General features: G+C 45.0%; 1 protein-coding gene across 2 annotated transcripts in view; it reads right to left on the reverse strand.

The window, feature by feature from the left end:
- Nucleotides 1-11,384: 11,384 nt before the first annotated feature.
- The window catches only part of CRMP1 (collapsin response mediator protein 1), a 61,583-nt gene continuing 56,940 nt past the window's right edge, over nt 11,385-16,027 (reverse strand). For both annotated transcript variants that reach the window (XM_007062933.4, XM_027825381.3), the window contains exons 13-14: nt 12,978-13,143; nt 11,385-11,940 (exon numbers count right to left, since the gene is read on the reverse strand). In XM_007062933.4, the coding sequence (XP_007062995.2) occupies nt 11,849-11,940; nt 12,978-13,143 (258 nt within the window). In that variant the 3' untranslated portion in view covers nt 11,385-11,848. The remainder of the gene's footprint in view (nt 11,941-12,977; nt 13,144-16,027) is intronic.

Genomic DNA, 16,027 nt, shown 5'->3' on the forward strand with positions numbered 1-16,027 from the left:
CAGCAAGAAAAAAAAGAAGCAAACAGTCTAAACCATCACTAAATCCCCCCCTCCTCAGCTCTTTTGGCCATAGTCCTTGTGCAGGCCTTCTGGCATATTCTGCTGATCTCTCTCAGGCCTTTCCTAGCAAAGGCCAACAGGTTATATACTTCCTGATGTGTAAGGCTAATTAACAAGGGCCATCTCCCAAGTACTCCTAAATGTTTAACCCCTGCTGGTCCTGGATACCACCCTGTAGTGTGTAGAGAGGGATAGTACATTTTATTTCCAGGGACCAAATTATGGTGTGCTTTCACCATGGCTGGTTTCTCCCCCGAACGCCAAAAGAGCCATCACAGTAACCTTTTTAAAGGCTAGGCCAGTATAGAAGTGTTCAGAATAGATAACTGTAATTATAGTTACAGGGCCAGAGCCTCAGCCAGCGCAAAGTGGTGTGTCACTCCGTCAAAGTCAATGGAGCTATGCCACCGTCTGAGGATCTAGCACAACTCTTAGGTAAAGAGTTGATGCAATGGCACAATGTGGAAGTTATTACTGTTAGACAAAAGCGTGTTACCATTATTGCACGTGGCATTTCCACTTAGCTTCAATGTAAGCTCTTACCTTGAATGTCTGGGTTTTGATCAGTGCTTCCGACACAGAGCTGGTAGCATGCAGCCTGCAACCAGGTGGTAGCTATGCTGATTAAAATTACAATGGTGGCACACCAAGGGCTTATGGAGTTTAGATGTGGTGTGCTAATGCTTAACATTGTAGAATGGCTGTTTTAGAGTAACAGAATCAATAAAAGTCTAAAAGATATTTAAATGGACATGAGGCGTCTACCGTAAATACAGTAGAGTGGGATTTGATCTATTTTTTATTTTATTTTGAAACAGTGTTTTACATATTGCTGTTTTTCTGTTTGCACCAAGATTTTGTAGAAATGTTATTCTTCATGGCTATCTCAGATTTGTATATTATTATTATGGAGCAGAAGCAAGATGTGGTATCTATTACATTTTTGCATTCCCTAGTCTTTAAGTCAGCTTTCAGTTTTCTTAAAGATATCAGGAGGGCCAAATCGCACCTGGAGCTGCAGCTAGCAAGAGATGTCAAGAGTAACAAGAAGGGTTTCTTCAGGTATGTTGGCAACAAGAAGAAAGCCAAGGAAAGTGTGGGCCCCTTACTGAATGAGGGAGGCAACCTAGTGACAGAGGATGTGGAAAAAGCTAATGTACTCAATGCTTTTTTTGCCTCTGTTTTCACTAACAAGGTCAGCTCCCAGACTGCTGTGCTGGGCATCACAAAATGGGGAAGAGATGGCCAGCCCTCTGTAGAGATAGAGGTGGTTAGGGACTATTTAGAAAAGCTGGACGTGCACAAGTCCATGGGGCCGGACGAATTGCATCCGAGAGTGCTGAAGGAATTGGCGGCTGTGATTGCAGAGCCCTTGGCCATTATCTTTGAAAACTCGTGGCGAACGGGGGAAGTCCCGGATGACTGGAAAAAGGCTAATGTAGTGCCCATCTTTAAAAAAGGGAAGAAGGAGGATCCTGGGAACTACAGGCCAGTCAGCCTCGCCTCAGTCCCTGGAAAAATCATGGAGCAGGTCCTCAAAGAATCAATCCTGAAGCACTTAGAGGAGAGGAAAGTGATCAGGAACAGTCAGCATGGATTCACCAAGGGAAGGTCATGCCTGACTAATCTAATCGCCTTTTATGATGAGATTACTGGTTCTGTGGATGAAGGGAAAGCAGTGGATGTATTGTTTCTTGACTTTAGCAAAGCTTTTGACACGGTCTCCCACAGCATTCTTGTCAGCAAGTTAAGGAAGTATGGGCTGGATGAATGCACTATAAGGTGGGTAGAAAGCTGGCTAGATTGTCGGGCTCAACGGGTAGTGATCAATGGCTCCATGTCTAGTTGGCAGCCGGTGTCAAGTGGAGTGCCCCAGGGGTCGGTCCTGGGGCCCGTTTTGTTCAATATCTTCATAAATGATCTGGAGGATGGTGTGGATTGCACTCTCAGCAAATTTGCGGATGATACTAAATTGGGAGGAGTGGTAGATACGCTGGAGGGGAGGGATAGGATACAGAAGGACCTAGACAAATTGGAGGATTGGGCCAAAAGAAATCTGATGAGGTTCAATAAGGATAAGTGCAGGGTCCTGCACTTAGGACGGAAGAATCCAATGCACCGCTACAGACTAGGGACCGAATGGCTAGGCAGCAGTTCTGCGGAAAAGGACCTAGGGGTGACAGTAGACGAGAAGCTGGATATGAGTCAGCAGTGTGCCCTTGTTGCCAAGAAGGCCAATGGCATTTTGGGATGTATAAGTAGGGGCATAGCGAGCAGATCGAGGGACGTGATCGTTCCCCTCTATTCGACACTGGTGAGGCCTCATCTGGAGTACTGTGTCCAGTTTTGGGCCCCACACTACAAGAAGGATGTGGATAAATTGGAAAGAGTCCAGCGAAGGGCAACAAAAATGATTAGGGGTCTAGAGCACATGACTTATGAGGAGAGGCTGAGGGAGCTGGGATTGTTTAGTCTGCAGAAGAGAAGAATGAGGGGGGATTTGATAGCTGCTTTCAACTACCTGAAAGGGGGTTCCAAAGAGGATGGCTCTAGACTGTTCTCAATGGTAGCAGATGACAGAACGAGGAGTAATGGTCTCAAGTTGCAATGGGGGAGGTTTAGATTGGATATTAGGAAAAACTTTTTCACTAAGAGGGTGGTGAAACACTGGAATGCGTTACCTAGGGAGGTGGTAGAATCTCCTTCCTTAGAGGTTTTTAAGGTCAGGCTTGACAAAGCCCTGGCTGGGATGATTTAACTGGGACTTGGTCCTGCTTTGAGCAGGGGGTTGGACTAGATGACCTTCTGGGGTCCCTTCCAACCCTGATATTCTATGATTCTATGATTCTAATGCCTTTTTATTATAGTTCATTATCTTTCTTCTTTTTTAAAAAAATTTCATTCCAAGCAGCTAATTGTTGCTGGCTGCGTACAGTACCTAGATAATGTATTTAACTATGTTTATATCATATGAAATCTGTATTTAGTTAATCAAATTGTAAAGTTTTCCTTAAAAGCACTTTTTTTACCTACTTAAAATAGATTCATACTTTACTAATCACAACATGGCCCATTGTTCTGTGTAATAAAGTAGAATATAGTGTTTGCAGTTAATTTCTGAAAATGAAATAACCAGACCATGCACTTTATTAAACATGTTACATTCCACTGTAAATAGGTTAATCATTCTGTCAGTCAAGATCAAAATAATGCATGGTCTTTCCAAATTGTACCTCTTACAGTGTTTTGCTGTGCTATTTCAATGGATTGCTGAGCTGCAACATTCATATTAACCTACCTGCTATACATTTTACTCACCTATTTCTCAAATGTTTTTAAATTGGTGGAACATATTCACCCATATCTGAGCAGCGTGGCCCTGCTGACCCCCCTCAGCTCTCAGAGCTATGCAGCTAGCAAGAATGCAGTTTTTAAGGTTCAAGTGGCACATATATTTTATACACGATTGTAAATTATGCAAGAAAGATGCAGCATCCCATCACAATTAATGTGTAGTTTAATCAATAAAACCTAGTCACGTTACAGCCATTGTGACTCATCCAGAAATTACTGAATTTTAATAAGAGAGACTGGAGATGACATTTTTTCTTCAGGAATGTGGAAATGTGCAAAAGACCTCAAAATCTAGCCAGCAGTGCCCCCTTATGGCAGCAAATATAGTTGTTCCTTCTGATAAAAAGTAGATCCAGATTCTCTGGTAGGGCCAAAGAGAGCAAATGTAGCTTCACATCACCTTTCATTCCCTGGCTTTTAGGGCTGGCCAAGGACTATGTCAGCTCCCTCCCCCACATAAGACAGAGAAGCTTCAGGGTTGCTCTAACTCAGTGTTTCCCAAACTTGGGACGCCGCTTGTTCAGGGAAAGTCCCTGGCAGGCCGGGCCAGTTTGTTTACTTGCCAAGTCCACAGGTTCGGCCAATCATGGCTCCCACTGGCCGCGGTTTGCCACTGCAGGCCAGTGGGGGCTGTGGGAAGCGGCACGGGCCAAGGGACATACCGGCCGCTGCTTCCCGCAGCCCCCATTGGCCTGGAGCGGCAAACCGCGGTCAGTGGGAGCCACGATCAGCCGAACCTGCGGACGTGGCAGGTCAACAAACCAGTCCGGCCCGCTAGGGGCTTTCCCTGAACAAGCAGCGTCCCAAGTTTGGGAAACACTGCTCTAACTTATGGCTGGCTGCCCCTGGCCACTCCCAACAGCTGGAGCATAGAACATCTCACCCATCCCCTCACCTTTTCCCCAGAAATGCCATCTGTGTCTTTGCCACACAAGGATTTTCTCACTTCCCTTAGAAAATTATTCCCTTGTCTAATAGGACAATTCCATTCTTAAAAATATTTTCCTAGTACTCAACTTAAAATTTCCCTTTGAGTTTCAGCTCATTACTCCCTTTTTCCATGGTAAATATGCCCACTCCCACTTTGATGGTGACACTCTTCCTGTACCTATAGACTCTAATTCACTGTCACCGCTTGAGTGGAATTCACATGTGTGCAGAGGGCACTACATGACTTAAGTCCCACTTCAGTCCTTTTTTGAGGGTGTAAATGGCTCATAGTCCTTTTGCTTCCTTTGTGCACAGGAGTGAAAGTCACCCTTTTTGCATTCCAAATTTTCCGATCTCTTCACCACACACAGTGGACAGGCTGTGGTTCAACAGCCCTTCCCGCCAATTTGTAGGGGGTTTCACTCAGAGGCCAGAAGATGTAGTGGTCAAGCCGTGGTCCATCATTTCCAATGCTCCAGAGTTCTCCAGCAAGATGGAGTGGGGCAGGGCACGGAAAAGGTAGAGGTGAACCCAATTCCCACCTCTCCACTGGGTCCCAAGCCAGGGCCAAGGGAGGAGAGGCATGGAATGTCTCAGTCCCCTCTTCCTAGTACACCTGCCTAGCTTCCCCTCGGTCGCTTAATACCTCCCCTCTGTCTTTTCAGTATGGGCCATGAGCCTACCCCCCCCCACTACTAGCAAGAGTTCCCAATCAATCTCAACAGCACAGTTGATCAAATATGTTTAGCTCCTTCCACAGTGCTCAGTGATTCTCTGTAAGCAGGGAGTCAGGATGGGAAAAGGGTCAGGCCAATATCCTCCCAGCTGGGGAGGTCTTACCCTCAATCCAGGCTCTTCTTCTGTGGGTTGCTGTGTCCCCAGAAGTTGCACATTGGCTTCCTCCCTTCAGACAGTCCCTCATCCACTCCCCCTGCTTGACATTGAGTCCCCTTTTGAGCAGATCCTCCATTTGGAGCATGCGCTGCAGCTCCTGCAGGGTGGGGTCCTCTTGGTCCAGTATTGCCCATTCACTATCCATTTATGCATCTGTAAACCCTAGCAGAGTGACACTATATCTAATGCTTTACTGGCATCCACATATTAACATTTCTGCATCTGCACTGGTCTTCTGTTGAGGTCCCTTCCCGCCTCTGAATATTTGTTACACTTTAAAAAGTATTTTTAAGTAGGGGTTGGCCTTAGATTTACTAGTCAAGAAATGTTTTGCTCCTGCTTTAGTTAAGTGCACTGTCTAGCATGGTTCCCAGTACTAAGAGTCCTCAGGATGCTGCTAAGTAGCTTTGCCAGCTGACCGCAAGGTCACAGGATATAGTCGATGCAAACTTAAGGGGAAGGTACCAGGGCTTAATTTGTGCCATGGCTGAGCCCCAGCGCCCCTAGGCTGGGCAGTTCAGAGCCCCAGCACCTCTGGGCTTCCACGTCAGTTACGAAAGTAAAAAAATTACTTTTTTAAAAAAGAGGAGACCCGTCACCTCTTTCATTACAAATTAAGCGCTGGAAGGTATTCATCTAAACCCTGATTAACATGTGGAAAACATGCCTTTTAGTGAGAGACTGAAGAAGCTTGATCTATTTAGTATCTCCAGGAGACAGTTAAGAGGTGACTTGATCATAGTCTGAAGTACCTTCAAGGGGAACAAAAAAAATGATATTAAAGGACTCTTCAAGCTAGCAGACAAAGACATGACAGGATCCAGTGGTTGGAAGTTGAAGCTAGACAAGTTCAGACTAGAATTAAGAGCCAGAGTTTTAACAGTGAGGGTCGTTAACCATTGGAACAATTTACCAAGGGTCGTGGTGGATTCTCCATCACTGGCCATTTTAAAATCAAGATTGGATGTTTTTCCAAAAGCTGTGCTCTAGTTCAAACAGGCAGTCATCCAGGGAACTCCTATGGCCTGTGTGATGCAGGAAATCGGATTGTATGATCACAATGGTCCCTTCTGGCCTTATAATAAAAGATATACTGTAACTCAAACAGAAGTTATGAGCTTGATGCAGGAATTATATCAAGAGGCCCATGTTATGCATGACATCAGGCTAGATGATCATAATGGGTCCTTCTGACCTTAATTAGTGAATCCATCAAAGGCCTCCAATGAGCGCTGCCTGGGCAGACCCCACTGAAGTCAGTAGGGTCCACCTACTGAAAGCATTATTGTAGGACTGGGATCCTATCAACTGGTATGGATGAGTGTGTCTGGGAATTATAGTGTTCTTTTTGCTGGCCATCAATCCATTTGTCTCCTGTATAAAGCCTGGGCATAAACACAGCTAGCCTCTTCCTAACACTTTTACTTTAACCTGTGTCACAGAGTCCCCGGGCGATGCTCTGGAACTGCTCCCTACGAAGCCAGTCAGGACTCTGGGGAAGTCTCCTTTCTGTGAGCAGACTGTCTGCAGGACACACAGCTCACACAACTTCCACCTTCCTGGGTCTGACCTCGGAGCATTCAGCATCCTCTGCCCCTCCGTGCGCTTCCCACAGCGAGTCCGCCCAGGCGGGGTCCTGGGGAAGCCAGAGGGTCCTGCACCCCAACTGCGCAGTCAGACGTGACTCTCAGCCAGCCAGTAAAACAGAAGGTTTATTAGATGACAGGAACATGGTCTAACACAGAGCTTTTAGGTGCAGAGAACAGGACCCCTCAGCTGGGTCCATTTTGGAGGGCAGTGAGCCAGACAACCACGTCTGCACTTCACTCCATGTCTCCAGCCAGCCCCAAACTGAAACTCTCTCCAGCCCCTCCTCCTCTGGGCTTTGTCCCTTTCCCTGGCCAGGAGGTCACCGGATTCCTTTGTTCTCCAACCCTTTTTCTCTCACCTTGCAGGAGGGAAGGGCCAAGCCATCAGTTGCCAGGAAACAGGGTGTTGGCCATTCTCTGTGTCCAGACCCCTGCACACACCTGCCCTCTAGGGCTCTGCAAGGATCACGCACCCTTATCCCACCACCTAGATACTTAAGAACTGCAAAGGGGAAGCTGAGGCACCCCACAATATTCAGAGGAAACATTAAGAACAGTCCCTCTTCATCACAACCTGATACTAGCAGCCTGGAACCAGCTAAACATGCAGTGTGCTACAGATTCATCACTGACTTAAAGCAAATACTTCTGTGTATTGAATTCATTGGGCACAAATTCATGAAGGACAGTCATGTTCTATTTAGAGATTTAGGGCTAGGAGCGTCATGCACCTGAGAGGGGTGCAAAAATGGCGTTTTATACCTTTACACACACAACACTGGCCAGGCACTAGTTTAGTCTCCAGAGCTCCAATCTCAGAGCTGCTGTAAGTGGTGCCCAGCTGCACCAATCTCCAAGAGGCCGTTTGGGCAACTAAATATCTCAGAAGTACAGTAGCACTCTAATCATGCGTCTTTCCCCTACGTACACCCCTACACCAAGCGTTATGAGGGAGGTGGCATGGAGCTGACTACACTGGCTTGATGCTACCTGGGAATTCCCTTTATACTAGGGGAATCCCCAGATAGCTGCTTGTGCTGATTTTCCATCACCTTTGCAGCACTGGAGCAGTGCAAAGCCCCTGGAGCGTGGATCAAGGATCAAGCCTCTGACACCTAGAATGTGTAGCTGTGTCAAGGTTCCTTCCCCACTCTGAACTCTAGGGTACAGATGTGGGGACCTCTAGGGTACAGATGTGGGGACCTTATTTTTACCAGCTTAGGTTAAAACTTCCCCAAGGTACAAACTATTTTAAATGTTGCCCTTGGATGTTATTGCTGCCACCACCAAGCGTCTAACAAATATATCACAGGGAAAGGGCCCTCTTGGAAACGTCTTTCCCCCCAAAATCCTCCCCAAACGCTATACCCCCTTTCCTGGGGAAGGCTTGATAAAAATCCTTACCAATTTGCATAGGTGAACACAGACCCAAACCCTTGGATCTTAAGAACAATGAAGAAGCAATCAGGTTCTTAAAGAAGAACTTTAATTGAAGAAAAAGTAAAAAGAATCACCTCTCTAAAATCAGGATGGTAAATACCTTACAGGGTAATCAGATTCAAAACATAGAGAATCTCTCTAGGCAAAACCTTAAGTTACAAAAAGACACAAAAACAGGAATATACATTCCATTCAGCACAGCTTATTTTCTCAGCCATTTAAACAAAACAGAATCTAACGCATAGCTAGCTAGATTACTTACTAAGTTCTAAGACTCCATTCCTTTTCTGTTCCCAGCAAAAGCATCACACCGACAGAGAGAACCTTTGTTTCTCCCCCACTCCAGCTTTGAAAGTATCTTGTCTGCTCATTGGTCATTTTGGTCAGGTGCTAGCGAGGTTATCCTAGCTTCTTAACCCTTTACAGGTGAAAGGGTTTTTCCTCTGGCCAGGAGGGATTTTAAAGGTGTTTACCCTTCCCTTTATATTTATGACAAGCTGTTAACTTACTTCCTGAAATAGCGCTCCTATTCTTCATGGCCTTGCAGGTCTGCGTTTGTTTAACCTGCTCTATGCAGAAGAAGCTGCTGGACTTAGAGCTGTTTAAGCTTTATGAATTGATACACATCATTTCATGGACATCATGTTAACCATCTCAGAGAGTCATAACGTTGTCCCTGGTTCCTCTCATGTGCTGGATGGAGCATTGTAGGGAGAGGAGAAATGGATCCAGTTCTTCCCCCCGCTTCCCGCAACACACACACACACGCACAACAATAGGAGTAGCAGTCACATGGAGGCTGCGCTCCTCTCCTTATGTCTACCTATGATGTGAGAAGCAAGGGGGCTTCCTACTCCCTGGCATGGAACTATAGACAGTGTCACAATCTGGCCTTTTGTTTATTCAGTGGGGAGGGGAGAGACCATTTACCTCAGCCTGCTCAAAGCCAGTCTGAGAACAGCATGACAACACTCGGATGTTTTAATAAAGCAAGGGTCCAGGAGAAGACTCCTGATCACTGATTGGCGATGATGTAACAAGTTAACTCTGCACAAGGAAGAGAGGTGTTTAATTCACTCCCAGGTACTACTGCCGGTCAGGGAGGGATAAAACAGACACAGTACAGAATCCAAGTCCTATACTCCACTTCCTTAAAGAAGCAGCATAAATACCACGGAAAAGGTAGAAGGGCTTCTAGGAGGTTACAACTTACGTGGACACATTAGCACCTCAGTCCTCAAAGTAATCAAAGCATAACTACACTGACAAGTATTGAGCTCAGAACCATTAAAGTTCAGAATAGAGGACTTCAAAGCTGCCTTGTGTGTGTTCATGGCCACTTCAGCATGAAAAATATTATGAATAGCCAGTAGAGCAAGCGTTTCCTCTGGTTAGCCATGAATCTTTTATATTTTCCAAATAGCAAAAAATGGCATCTTTGTCAATGTGAGTTACATTGTGTTTATTCTCATTTGTTTAGTCAAGTAAAAGCTCAAGTGCTAAGGTCCCACAGAAACAGCGCGACTGTCAATCTCAGGGTCAAACGTGGAGGTGGAAGGCAAAGCTTTCTAGGGGTCTGGCTCCTCTTCTGGACACCCCACTGTCTTCAGCACAAAGTGCACGGCAGGTGGATTTTCAAAAGACTCTGTGGCTGAGATCCACAAAGGTAGTTAAGACTCCTAATTTCCGCTGAAATCAATGGGCACTGTGCCTATCCACATGCATCGCCTACATGCAGTGCTACAGGTCTTTTGTCAATGCAGCTTGATGCTGTGTGGGCACAATGCCCTGGCACAAGCGGTTGAGTGTGAATGAGCTCTGACTAAATAGTTTTGTTGGTGGCACCGCCCCGGCAGAACTTTTACCCCAGTACAACTTTCTAGTGTAGTTAAGCCTAAGAAGCACAAGTCCCACTGAAAGACAATGGAATTTATGCTCCCAAATCACTTCAGCTCTTTTGACAACCCCCAACCTCACTCTTTTAGCCTGGCCTTCCCTTAGCATGAGCAGCACAATCAAATAAGGAAAAGGAAATAGAAGGAGGGGCAAGGAGAAGGCCTCTTTCTCACACACTCACACATTGGAAAAGAGGAGGGAGGACATTTCCATCACCCTCCCAAAGAAGAAGACAGTCCATTTGTGCATTAGTTTGTGATGTGCTCCTGATAAGAACACACAGAGAGACAGATCACAATAGGCAATGCCAACTGGAAGATGGCTTGGATCAAGATGGAGCATTGCATGCTGAGTCTGGGCTGTCTCTGGTGGTTGCTGTCCCATATTAAAAATGAGGATGGCAGCAATCTGCTCCACTTTATGTAAATCCGATACAGCCCCAGAGCTGCAGGCGGACTGCCAATGTAGCTAGCTGTTAGTGGGCCGAAGATCAGGCAACTAGAACTGGTTATATTCTTACCACAAACTCTATTCAGCTCAGCTGAATTGGAACATGCAAAAACAATTTTCAAGTGTGCGCATAAAGTTATACATCAACGATCTTTGTGCTTTGAGGATGCAGTTTCTTTCAAATGATGTGGACCCAGAAGAAAACTTCCTCTGGTTAGCCAGGGAACACCTCCACTGTAAAAAAAATCATTTTGGTGAGCAAGAGCACTGGAAGGCAGAGAAAGACACTTAATGATCTTTTCATTTCCTTTATTTCACAAGCTTTGAATTCAGAAATAGAACCACAACTAGTAGATCTGATAGGGTATAATAAGTAAAAATGCATGTGATTACAAAGGAAAAACTTTGTACAAAAAAGTTTAAAAATCCAACGGTAATTTGAGTTATTCTTAAGTACCAAAACACTCATGCACAAGGAAAGCACTACTGCCCAGCTGGAGAAATCTCTGAATGGGATGGCAATGGCATTGCTGCGTAGAAGTTATGGCTCTGTCTAAAATGAAAACAATTAAGACACATACTTGGAATGTACTTTAGTGGATAATGAGAATTGCTACAGAGGCCACGTTGTCATTACACATTTTGAAGTTGTTTCTTTGTATCTGGGAGCAGTGCTTCGTGGATTTATAATAAATTAAAGATATTAACAGAAACCACTTACGCTATTCTACTGCATACTTTAAAAATGTCTGCATTCTTCCTTCTTATGTATTTTAGTGGCATTGATCTTGGCATTGTGTCAATTATTGGCAACGTGTTCTAAACAGATGCACTCACAGACTGCAACTTGCATAAATAACTTAGTAACATGCATTTACTACTCTAGTACAGCGAACAGGTGCAAAGGAACCATCATTTAGTTACAAGACAAAGCTAAAACCTGTAGTCACAAAAGGGGCAATGGAAGCACCATGCTTTAAGGTGACTATGGCAAGAAAGCACAATTGTGAGGCAAGTAGTTCCAAGCAAATACACCACACTATTATCACCTCTTCCTATACAAAAATAAAAAAAAAAAGAGAAAAAAAAAGAAAAAGAAAAGAAAAACAAAAAGACAACTCATTTTCCCCTCATTAGTACCGAATAAAACTGTGGGTTCAATAACATGGACATCAAAGGGAACAGACATTATTCCCATGATCCTTCATTCTTGCCATTCTGCCCATCATCTCTGTTCAGCCAAGACTGGTAATATTAGAGCGACCACCAGGGGGTGCAACAATGCGGTGTCCAGTGCGACGAGGATTGTTGTCATCTACCTGAGCACCTGTAAAATAGCAATCCAGTCAGCAAAGCAGCAGAGTTAATAAAATGGGAACAGAAACATCTGAAGAAAAAAATCCAATCAACAGTGCATTTTCACCTGACTGGTTCTATCCAGGATTCAATGTTTTTGCCACTTTGTTTTGACCTTTCATCTCTAGAACCTATTTTTAGATCGTTATTGTCTTGAATAGAGTTCCATTCACTTCCACACACGAGTGAATGCCTTGTGAGTGGATTCTTTTTGAGGGATCAGAACAGGTTGCTATTCTAGGTAATAATTTGTCTCTGTGGCATGCATTGACATTTCTGCATGAAAATGTTATATAAATATGGGTAGGAATTTTCAAAAGTGTCTAAGGACTAGACTTTTAGAGATGTTTTGGTGCCTTACTCTCATTGAACTCAATGGTAGGTAGATGCCCAAATACCTTTAACAATATGGTCCTAAGTGATTAGAATCACAAGGCTTGCTGATATGCTTTTGAAAATCCCACCCACAAGTTATCACTATGAGGGAAAAATTTTATAAGTGCACAAGCAAAAGTGTTCCTGTATATTTGTACATGCTCAGGCTCACTAGTACCCCAATGTATGGGTGTATCAAACTTTACAAACTGCCAAAAACATATGAAAAATCAGAAATTTTCCTTGGGTTCTCTACTATTTCTTCTCTTTGAATGGTTTAGTTGGACTCCTAAAGGTGGGATTTTTCAGCGACAAAAGCATTGCTCTTGTTTCTCACTGGAATGGGTTGCAATTGACCATCCATTACAATTTCTTAAAGAGATAAGAACCACTGGTGTACTAATTCTACTGCTGACTTTTGGATGTTATAGTTACATCTCATCAAAATTTAACCTCTGAGGAGAGAAGTTGTCTAGAATAATCCCCCAAAATCATATTTCTAGTCTACTTATTATGTGAGGGAATATCCTGCAATGGTGCTTTGGCTTGAATTGTGAGACGCATGGGGTATTTAAGAATTATGATTAGTACTCAAGGTTTTTCAGATATTCATAATCAGTCATTTTGGTTTACCTGATAAGCTGAAATTAGATTGGTGGAGATTTCTGATTGGTGGAGGCTGATTTTTGGCAGGGGAGGACTTAGCTGAAGGTGCAGGCGTTGCATATTTTGGCGTAGCTGGGATTTCATACACTGGCCCATCATACATTCCTCTGGACACCCCTTGCAATCCTGTTACCTAAAATAAAAGAACAGAACAACTCAGACACTGAATGCACTGATATTCCCACCTGACAGTATATTCAGTCACACATACAGTTCACAGTATATATGGAGCTGTATCATATACAGTCCCTGTAGCGAGGAGGTGTGGCCTCCTTCAGAGGTGGACATGGAGGGAACACCTCGAGCCTCCTGGTGGGCAGAACTAGGAGGGCCACGCTGCACACGCCGGAAGCAGAGGGGTAGGGCAGGAAGAGGAAGTATAAAAAGCTGTCCCAGCAGCTCAGTTCCCCAAGCTTCTTCTCCATTGCTGGAGTGGGATGCTGAGGTGAAATGTGGCTGCCCCGAGGACCTGCCTGATCTTCCAGAGAGATCTGCCACTCCCAACGCTGAGGAGCTGCTACCGCTACCCTTGGCGGTGTATCCCAGGGAGACTGAGGACAACCCCTGAATGCAGCTACACCCAAGGGGGAGAGTAGGAAGGAGCCCAGGGGAACCAGACTACCGTCTGGCTGTGTTGCTGCCAGAATCACGGTCAGCGTGTTGTGGGTGGATTCCCTGCTGGCCCAGTGGCAGACCACTCTGCCACTGTTAGGGCCCTGGGCTGGGATACAGTGGAGTGGGTGGGCCCGTGTCCTCCTCTCCCTGCCACCGCTCCCCCTGGGTGGCAGTACTCCCCCTCCTTAGGCCAAGAGACCTGCATTTGTCTGTCACCCACCAGAGCTAGGACAACAGACTGTGCTTGGGGCTCACCCCGACGGAGCCCCATAGACTGTATTTGGTGCTACAGCTCTGCCTGACTGCAGGCCAGAGCCCTGACTATTTATTGCCCTGCCCTGTTTGAGGGCTGGGCTTATAACTTGTTACCACCTTGTCTTGACCGTCGGCCAGAGCCCAGGGTTTGCAGCCCCGCCTGCTTGAAGGCCAGAGCCCATCGAATACCGCTAATTCCCCCTTTCTTTGTTTTGAGAGTATTCCAGCAGACCAGACTGCGAAGAGGCGTGGCCTCCCTCAGAGGCCGATGCAGAGGGATGGCCACACTCACTTACAGTCCCCAAGTAAAAATGCATGTCAGTGGTTTTGTCTGAGTTTATAGGGCTGTTTTATACTTTTAAAAGGTTATTATAAAAACCTATTATATATGTCAATTTTATCCAAAGTCATGTTTCCAACGTTGTTCCCAAAGAAATAATAGTCTATTTCAAGAATCACATGGTGGGACAGCTGGATTTAATGCAGGAGGTCTGGAATTTGTGTTCTCCAAAACTACATACTGGCACAAGTATACCTAGCAAAGCGTATTGGTGCCACGTTGTCAATGAACAAAAGGTGCATTTTCCTTTATTGGAACAAGAGCATAGTATCATCTGAGAAATGGACGGTATTATCTACAGCCTTAACATTCACCTCTGCCATGACACCTACTGAAAACTTAACAATGGCTAGGACAGCTGGTGGTGTCCTATTATGCTATATTATACAACCCATATTATACTAATCATGATTATTTCATTGTTCTCTTTTCTTCCTCACAACCCTGTTCAATTGTTTCACCCTCCTGTTGTCTCTCATCATTAGACCAGGTTGAAAAATGGTGACAATCTTTTCTTTTTTTTTTTTTTTTTGGTAAACAGTTTGAAAAAACTTTCAACTAGCTCTACACATACATAAATCATGAGAATTTGTCAGCTCCTTGGAACAGGCCCTGCCTTTTATTGCTTGTCTGTACAGCACCTAGCACAATGGGACCCTTGTCTCAGCTGATGACCTTTAGGCACTAGCTCTATAATATTCATACAAATGTTATGCAGGAGGTCAGACTAGATGATCATAATGTTCCCCTCTGGCCTCAAAACCTATGAATCTACGAAACAATATTACTGCTATCAAAGGTAATAACTGGAAGAGCTGGAGGTGTGTCCCCCTCAGGAAAAATTGTCTTACAGAACCCAAGGCTCTCAAAAAAGCATTCCAACGAATTTGCAGTGCTTATTTGGACATTCAGTCTAAGGATTTTAGAAGACATTTTAGAAAGATCGCCCCCTATATGTTCTTGAGAAAGAGACATGGAAATATAGGAAAGCCTGGCTATTGAGAAGAGGGCTTGAGTCTGCTCCCATTTAAGTCAATGTAAGTGTTTCCAGTGTTGTCAATGACAGAAGGATCAGGATCACAGCTAAGCTCTCATGCAGCCTGACCCAAAGATAACATTGGCGATGTTCCCCAAATGTATACCTTCTCTACCAGGAGAGTGAAGCGCCACAGACAGCAGAGGAAGCAGACACCAAACACAGCAAGGGGGGTGTCACAAAGGCAGGAATTTACACCCTTGTAAATATTCCAGGGTTTTATCTGTGACAGAAACTGCTGCGTAGATCCTTGTTTGATGTTGTATCACATATTACTTTGTTGTGCAAGGGTATTTGAATGAGGACCACACAGTGGATTTGATCATCAGTAGGTTTTAAAATAAAGGGATTTCATTGATTTTACATGAGAGAGAAGAGAAGCAGCGGTGGGAACATGCCTCAGAGGTCAATCTCACTTCCAGGAATCAGTCAGCAGAGGGAGCTCTAAGAGCACCAAAGTCAGTGCTCACCCCTGCTTCCCCTCCACCTAACTAGCCACCAGAAAACAAAGGTCTTTCCCCAAAATCCAGCTCCTACAGTGAGCTACTAGCCTAACTCCTGCAGTAAACTCAAGCCTGGGAGAAGGCTGGGCTTGAGAACGCAAGGTCCAGCCCCGGACAGAATGTCAAAGCACTACCTACACAGCTATTCTACACTAGCACAAGCCCCACTGCACAAGTCCGCGGACCCAGGCAGGAAGGCTCACTCCTGGGTGCAGTACCGACACACCCTCAGTGTGCCAGACACTTGACAGGCAGGTCCATCTTTCAA

This window comes from Chelonia mydas, chromosome 4, assembly GCF_015237465.2.
Source record: "Chelonia mydas isolate rCheMyd1 chromosome 4, rCheMyd1.pri.v2, whole genome shotgun sequence".
Taxonomy (NCBI): domain Eukaryota; kingdom Metazoa; phylum Chordata; order Testudines; family Cheloniidae; genus Chelonia; species Chelonia mydas.